The sequence below is a fragment of the Buceros rhinoceros genome, unplaced genomic scaffold (assembly GCF_000710305.1).
Source record: "Buceros rhinoceros silvestris isolate BGI_N320 unplaced genomic scaffold, ASM71030v1 scaffold43557, whole genome shotgun sequence".
Classification (NCBI taxonomy): domain Eukaryota; kingdom Metazoa; phylum Chordata; class Aves; order Bucerotiformes; family Bucerotidae; genus Buceros; species Buceros rhinoceros.
This window is the reverse complement of record NW_010423574.1, coordinates 6,822-15,514: the sequence shown is the minus strand read 5'-3', so window position 1 is coordinate 15,514 and position 8,693 is coordinate 6,822. Positions and strand designations below refer to the sequence as shown.

The 8,693-nt window shown below is 36.3% G+C and overlaps 1 protein-coding gene across 1 annotated transcript in view; it reads left to right on the top strand.

Moving 5' to 3' along the window:
- The window catches only part of PIGK (phosphatidylinositol glycan anchor biosynthesis, class K), a gene marked incomplete at both ends in the record, with an annotated part of 14,163 nt that overhangs the window by 2,456 nt on the left and 3,014 nt on the right, over positions 1–8,693 (top strand). Inside the window, 5 exons of the mRNA XM_010140453.1 lie at positions 3,406–3,554; positions 4,866–4,977; positions 5,310–5,406; positions 5,722–5,839; positions 6,606–6,716. Coding sequence (XP_010138755.1) covers positions 3,406–3,554; positions 4,866–4,977; positions 5,310–5,406; positions 5,722–5,839; positions 6,606–6,716 — 587 coding nt within the window. The remainder of the gene's footprint in view (positions 1–3,405; positions 3,555–4,865; positions 4,978–5,309; positions 5,407–5,721; positions 5,840–6,605; positions 6,717–8,693) is intronic.

Here is an 8,693-nt window from a genome sequence, read left to right as displayed (position 1 = left end):
TGATAGGTGAGGGGCATCTTGCTGAATACCATCAGTTCCTTGTAAATGTATTGTTAAGGTTTTATTGTTGTCCAAAAGCAGTATAAAAATACATTTTGCTTTTCAATTCATCTGGATAAAAGCGAAAAAAGGATATGATCACATCAGTGTATTGAAAAGTGCAGCAATATTGTTCAAAAGGAAAAGCAACAAGTTATATAATAAAGCTTCCAGTGGGAGTAGGCTAATTAGATGAAAAACACGAAGGAGCTGTCTGGTCCCTAAAATATACCCCTTAGTAAATTGGTGAAAGCATCATGTGAAAATTGATAAATACATTCAGCGATGACAATACTTACTCTGAGACACGGATTTTGCTGTACTTTAATTTCCTTTCAGTGTGATTTTTAGTAACCCTAACTGTACTGAAATGTAAGATTTCCACATCTACAGCCACTGATAGTCTCTAAACTAAAGGCCCTATATGAAACAGTTTCTTCATATTGAAAGTAGCCTTGGAAAATCCGTTTTGCATTATGTTTTTAGAGAAACCAGAAGCCTTTTCTGTACAAATTGTGCTTCTCTAGTGATAGCACAATGGTTAAAGTAGTATCCCTTCTTTACAACAGTGTTGGGAAGGTGAATGAACTGTTCTGAAGTGTGTTTCAGTTGTGTTTCTACTGGACGTTCTAGGAGTACTGGCACAGTTTCATCCAGCTGCTTTGGAATGCAGTTCACTTGTACTGGAACTGTGGAAGGGAATTTTAGGCACCAACGTCGATTGAATAATAGGTGGCATGTATCCATAGGCTCCTATGGAAATCCTGGTAGCCCTGGTTACCGTATTTATTTTAAAAAGAAGAGTCACTTCTGTTTTTAAAAGAGGGAAACCAAATTTTTGGGAGCATTAGGGGCTATAAATCCAATGAAATGTGCTGCCTAAGCACTGTAGGCTGAAAGCCACAGAAATGTGGCTTTTTTTTTTTTTTTTTGGCACACCTCAAGCATCTGTCTTCTCTCCTGTGTGGCCTTTAAAGCGTAGGCACTACCTTAGGAATTCTTTCACTTGTTCTGCCCTCACCTGAGATCTTCTCTGCATCCATCCATCTTCACCATTAAGGTCAAAATAGGTGGCAGTTTTAGAAATACCGCAAAAACTACAGCATAGCTGGAGATTTCTGTTGTTCAGTAGCTGATCTGTTTCTTATCCATACTTAAGGATCTGGAAATTAATCTCAAAAAGCCAGCAAAGCTTTAGACTAAGGTCAAGAACAAGACATTGGAGAAGACCTAGAGAGAAAACACGTGTATTTTTTCCCATTTGAAACAAATTTTACATGGATTTGAGAGGGTTTCTCCCTTAGATAAACTTCCTCTACTTGCTTTTCATTCTTTACTACAAAACTTCATTCAAAATACTGGTAAGACTTAAAAAAACCAAACAAACATCCCCCAAATTTATCATGATGTGTCGGGCTCTTTTTTTTTTTTTTTGAGATGTTGTGTATAACCTCATTCTGAATGGAACTGTACCAGTTTGGTGATTTAAATCAATTTGTCTTTCCACAACAGAAATCCTTATGAAAGTGATTTGTGGTTTTATAACTGTAAGTTACTCTGGTTTGTTGACACGTGAATACAATCATCCAATTCATAAAAGAAAAGTTTTGCTAAAATAAAGTCAGAAAGAATCCAGAAATTCTTTTTCATTGCTGGAATCGTTATGTGGTATGTAATTTTTACGTCATGAAAATGGCATTAATAGGTTAGATGATCAGATTATTTTGGTTTAACATGTACGCTGCACATTAATACCTAGATTGTTTTGCTGCATGTATGAACCATTTGTACACAGCAGTTCTGTTTAACTGTGGGATATTTCACATGCTTTTAAGAGAATGCCGTACAGTATACAAACGTTGCGTGTTTGTGCTCACCCGTCTGTATTACTGCTATGTGGAACCTTTTCCTGAGTATGTGTGATTGCTTTTCTTTTTTCTTGGACACATTCCTAGCAAAAATACAGTGCTAAACTGTAGGTCTACTGATGGTTTAATCTGGAATATTCTGAGTATAATACAAAAAATGGGTGTATACCTGACTGTCTCAGTAATTGCTATGTGCAAGGCATATATTCAACACTTGCTTCCAACCAATTCCCTTTTAATGATACTCTTATAAAATAGTTTTGTACTGCTGTGCATGTGTGGAGAAAAAACAATCTTTACTTCTCTTCCATAGCTGTCCTCCTCTGGTTTCTGTCATTAGAGCTTCATATTTACGGCAGCATTTTACGCCTATTGAAATAATGTACTTTGATTATTTTTGAGGGTTTATGCTTATGTTATTTTGGATAGCGTTTCTGTCTCCACCCCCCCCATCCCTCCTCCCCTTTTTTTTTTTTTTGGTGCAGTGTGGGGCATATGAGCACTTAATAAAGAATAACTTTACTCTTAAAAGCACTCATGCAGACCCGGAGATGAATGATGACAAACACAGGAATGGTGTTTAAATGGCAGAACACAGTTTAATTTGTAACTGTGTGCCTGAGAGTCTGAATTCTTTATAGGATATATAGCTTTTCTTTTGTAAGCATTGTTTGGGAGATCACAATCCAGGAGAAACTAAATCCAAGATGGAGTTATCCAGGGAAAGGACTGACTTCACCTTATTCCAGACATCTCTGGCACATTCTTCCTAGCACTCACAGTCTCCAGTGACTAATTGTTACTTCATATTTGACCCAAACCTGACCCTGCCAGATGAAATATAGATCTTGGCTGTGTTCAAGTTGGAACAGCTTTATAATGTGCTGTGGGTATTTTTTCTTGGTTCTGTGAAATGCTGGGTTGTTTTTTCTTGGTACTGTGAAGAACACAAAATGTCTGGTGTGAGCCCACTTGTGTTCCTCAGGAAAATTCCATTAACACAGATAATCATACAGTAGTGTATCAGATGTAGTACAGTGGTTTGAGAAATGTTCAGGAGCTTCTCAAATTTAATTAAAAATTGTCATAATGTTTTTAATTATCTGTCTGAGAAGTAGTAAACAGGCTGGGATTTCTTCTGTGGAGCTGCATGAAAGGATGTAGTGCCCCATTAAAATGTCCAGATTTTTTTATAAAGAATTCTGCCAGCCTAGGTCCAGGCAAGCCAAAGTTACTAATGTCAACTACTGTCATGCTCAGCTTTGGCCTGGCTTAATCCTGTGGACAAATAACAGCTAGCTGCATTTCCATGTGTGGTATGTTTATTACAGAGAGGATGTCCATAAGGAAGTAGGGTATAACTATGCAAAGTTTCACAAATTTCACAATTCCAGGAATCTTCTTGGTATTATAAGCTATTGTTGTAATCGTGGGACAGTGTTGTTATCATTTCTGTTTGATTGTTACATGAAAGTAGAATAACTAAGATCTTTTTGTCTTATTTTCCGCAGTCACATTGTCCTGATGTTGGCAGATGATATGGCGTGTAATCCCAGAAATCCCAAACCAGCTACAGTGTTTAGTCATAAAAACATGGAGCTAAATGTCTATGGAGATGATGTGGAAGTGGATTACAGAAGCTATGAGGTGACTGCGCTTTAGTTAAGTCACTGGATCTTTGTTTTCAGTGTTGATTTAAAGATTTTTACATCTGTGAAGTCTCAGGAAGTCTTTCTATTCACATTACTGGGTTTGGACTGGGTTTTTATTATCAACTACCAGATTTAAAGCACACATCCACCCCCTCCACCCCTGGATACTTGGGTTTGTGTTTGAAGTTTATTATACTAGAAACATGTTGTGTATTGTCTATTTTAAATAATGGAATCTTCATTTTTAAAGAAGATACTCCCTGTATATGTTAGGAATATATGTTGTGGAACTCCCTGTATATGTTAGGAATACATACGTGTGACTGAAATTTCTGTTTTTTGGAAACGGCGGTTGAGTGCCTCATCTTGCACACAGTTAACACCACTGTGAAACTTCTGGCATGCAAGTGAAATGTTTTTTAGGAAGGCCTACTTAAATTTCTGATCTTAAACCTGTGCTTTTATAAAAGAAACCCAAAAGCCATAACCTAATCTTCACTGTAAAGTAATTACTGTATAGAAATCTGCATTCTATCACCTTTTAATTTTTGTGTAATATTCCCTCAAACAGTGTCTTTGCCAGTTGATCTTAAATTGGACAATTGCATGTTTTAATAGTGCTATGTAATCATTATTAAAGATTTATAGGAGCATATTTAAGTATAAATATTTTATTTTGCTGAAGCTTTGTGTAAAGAATTGAAGATAAACACTGAAATAGAGATAAGTTCTTTTAATAATTTTTTTTCCCTGAGTGTGGATTTGTTGCTAGCATTTGAGCTTTGTACATCTGCGCGAAGAGGAAGTCGTGTTTTATTGGATGGTTTGCAGTCACCATCCAGACGGCTCTTACCTGACCACTCAGACTTATGTCACCAAAACGGATCTTGTTTTTCCTTTCCTGAGTTGCAGAAGGAATTTGAACATTTATTTTTCCATGGTAACACACACTAATGTTGGAGCATTTTGTATGTGAGCAGCTTTGGCAGAATGAAGCTGTATACTGAAAAGTTTTAAGATCAATGAAATTGTATTTAGAAATTATAATGGTAGTAGATTTATTGGATGTAATAAAGCAACAGGCTGATGTTGGTGGAACAAAGTAAAAGGTACCATATGATTGTGAACCTCCAGTAAAACCTTAAACAGAAAATGTCTGTTTATGCAGTTTATACCGTGCAATATTTCGTCTGGTTAGATATATTGCATATTTTAGTGTGCTCTTATTTAATTTATGTAACACAACCTGAAGTTGTTAATCAATATTTTTTCTGTTTAGAAAATTACTTTATGCTTGTATTCCCAGGTTACTGTTGAAAATTTCTTGCGTGTATTAACAGGAAGAATACCGCCAAGCACACCGCGATCTAAACGGCTTCTTTCTGACGACAGAAGCAATATTCTAATATACATGACAGGTAATTACAAGTTTCTGTATACAATTTATTGATATTTGTTGTTCAGTTAGATGGACCTGTTTGAAAGCATGAAATCCTATCAGGAGTCCAAACAAACAAAAGGATTTTTTATGTCATACTAATTAAGAAAAAACCTGTAAGGCAGAACATAGCAAGTATAGTGTCCTGTTTAAATGATATGTATACTGTTCTTACTGAAATATTTTTTCTTTTTTTCTGGAATCTGTTTGAAGAAAGAGAATTGTTTTTGCCTTTTTTCAGAAATATGGTCAACCAAGCTGAATATCTTCCTTTAACCTACATATTTGCCTAACTTGTGATGTTTCTGTCAGGCCATGGTGGAAATGGTTTCCTAAAATTTCAAGATTCTGAAGAAATCACAAATGTAGAACTTGCTGATGCCTTTGAACAAATGTGGCAGAAAAGAAGGTAAAATAAAAGCATTATTTTAAGCTTAAATACTGTTTTTCATGAGTCTTACCGGTAACCCTTGCTTACCTTCAGCAGTGATGTTGTCTGTTTCCCGTACAATTGCATGAAAGTTTGCTTTCAGAAGGAATAGTTTATTTTTTTTTTCCAGCTTCCTGCAGTGTTATAGCTGCCCAAATGTATAGCTCTGACTAGACTCGCATCTTACAACTGATCAGAGTGAACTCTCCTTAGGTTCCTAGCAGCTGTCCTAAAAAGCAATGTATGTGTATGTTTAAAGAGAGATGGCTAAGGAGGCTGTTTTATTTCTTTCAGGTACAATGAATTGTTGTTTATTATCGATACTTGTCAAGGAGCATCCATGTATGAACGATTTTATTCACCTAATATAATGGCCTTGGCTAGCAGTCAAGTAGGAGAAGATTCTTTATCAGTAAGTAGATTTTTGTGAAGACAATTTTCGGAGTACCTCAGGTAAAATCACAGGTCCTGTTGACTTTTAACTAAAAGCTTCCCTTAATTGCTGAATGTGTAAGGTATTAAGTTACCAAGTGTGGTTTTGACACAACTTCTAAATGTACTTTTCCTGCTTGTCTTTGTGCGCTGTCCGGAAGAACCAGACTAATGATGGACTTCTGTGCTTGTTGCCCAGTTTATGTATTGCCTTTTTATGGGAAGATTGCTGAGAGATATGTGTGGGAATATTCTATCTAGGACTTCTTACACTTGATACACAAAAAAGATAGCCATTACCTTTCACCTGCTGTGATTATATCCCAGCTGAATTACAGAAAGAGCGATAGGAGAGAAATCCTAGCCAGACCAAAACCAGCAAGTCAGGATTACCTGAAGCCAGGCAGTAACATAAGCTGTCTCTTGCAGCCCTGTTTTTCAAGTCTTAAGAAGCTTGGGGCAGTCCACAATCTGTACTGGACCATTAAGAAGATGGGTTTCCCTGCTCTTTGACAAACATGGAGATTAACAGCGTAGAGTCTAGAAAAGTGAAGATAAACTGTATTATTCAGCTTCTCAGCGATGTGTTTCTTCATGGCTACTCATTTTCTTCGCATAATTTGCATAAGAACAGAAAACCATTTTGCTTAATTTTTGTAAAAAGCTATTACTTATTATCGTTTTCTCTCCTAAATACTGAGTGCTCTTGTGCAAATACCCAGTAACTTCTGTGTGTTATTTTTAAGCATCAACCTGACCTTGGGATTGGTGTTCATCTTATGGACAGATACACATTCTATGTGCTCGAGTTCTTGGAAGAAATTCATCCAGCCAGTCAGACAAATATGAACGACCTAGTAAGTAGAATACCTAACATTCATGAATATGCTAATGACTTCAACAGTTTCAAAACTTATTTATTTTGTCCATAGGGGTCTCCAAATGTCTTTTGTTCTCCTGCTGTTTCTCTCGGAAGCAGCTTTGGGGAGGGTCTTTTTGCCATTACGAAATGTAGTTGTAGTGTAACACTTCAAGGATTCTCCTCAGTGTGAAAGTGGTTTGCTGGCTACAGAAAAAATTAACCAAAATCATCCAGATTTTTTTTTTTATTCATTGAAAAATGAATAAAGTATTCATTAAATATTCATTTCAATAGAACAAAGTATTTGCATGTGAAAAACAATAGTAGAAAGCTTCTAAAACCAGCTTAATGGATAGCAGACACTTTGCAGATGTGAAAGGCAGCCATTGATACTGTTTTGCAAAGGTGATTAAACAATTAAAATTCTAACTGCGTACACACAAATGCTTACGGAGACTAATTTCTCTGTATATCTGCTTAGATTCCAGAACAAGCTGTGTCCAAATACATCAATGTTTGGAATTAATTATATCTTAGGTGAATATTAATTGTAGCTTTCAGGTGTGAGGCAGAAGGAGGGAAAAAACCCAATGAGATAGCCTATGGCAAAATTGGTGAAAATGCCTCTATAGCAGTTAGATGTATACCCTGCTGAGTTAAGTAACCGTATTTTATTTACTCTATTAACCCCTTATACCTGTTCCAATACTTGTGTCATTGTAGTAATACATTACGCTTTGGTGCCTTATAGCTGTAAAACTGACATGCTGTGTCAATGATCCAATAACTACCACTTAACACATTGTCTTTGATTCATTTCTGTAAAAGGAGCAGCTGCTCAAAAGTTTTATACCACTCTCTGTCTACAGAGGATGGTGTTAGCCTGGCTGCTAGATGTGTAGTAGAATCCACTCTAAACAGCCCACACTTGACAGATTTTTATGTTGATGCAGAATTGATTCAGTGACTAAGATTCAAGATTCTTTTACTACCATGGGAATGAAATTCTGTCCTCTAATTTAATACCTTCTGATCGTGGGATACAGATAACTTTAAAATAAATCTCATTAAAGAAGAATATGCAAGGTTTTTTTTTATTGATTAAGTATCCTCTTCTAGGCAGTTCATTCAAACAGCACTTTAGAACTCTGTTCTATAAACCAGAAAATCAATTGATGTTAAAAAAAAAAGTGAACGGTAGTTTCTACTGTATAAGACACCATCTTGGAAGGGGTATAACAGGTCTAACCAGCTAGATGTTAATTCAGTTGTTGTGAAAATTGTAGAAAATTTGTTAGGTGGCCAAGTAGTTTACCTTTTGAGCTCTTTGGAGAAGATACCTGAACATTCTCCCTTGCGTTTTTGTTTTTGCTGATATGCCAAATATTCAGGAAGAGCTGTTGGAAGTTATCCTATATTGGTAAATTTCTTACATCATGTAAGTCGCCATCCATCAATCTGCTTATTTTTGCTCTGGGAGGGGAAGAGAACCAAGTACATCATGATTTGTGATGATTATGTATTGAATCATAATATGCACGTGTTTCAGCAAACATGACCTCTTGATTTTGAGTAGGTGCTTCTCAGAGCTTCATCAAAGAGTTCCAGAATTACATGTGGCTAGTCCCTGGTAAGGATATAAGCCCATTTACTTGCCAGTGGTTATAGGAAACTTCAGCACTGGAACTGACTGTTAGTCTTGTGCTGGTTTAAGAACAAAGACCTGCTGCTTATTGAAGTCTGATTTTGTCGTCCCCCCACCCCCAAATTAACACTGTCCAAATTTGGGATAACATATTAAGTGGCTCACTAACTAGCTCTAATTAGCTAATGTTTAGTTGTTTGACCTTCTGATATGTCAAATCTCTACTCTTGTAGAAGTGTTTGTGTGTATTTGTTACACTGCTTCTATCCCATCGCCTCTTTACTTCTCTGCAATCGCTCTTAAAACAGCTTCTCTTCACATCCACCT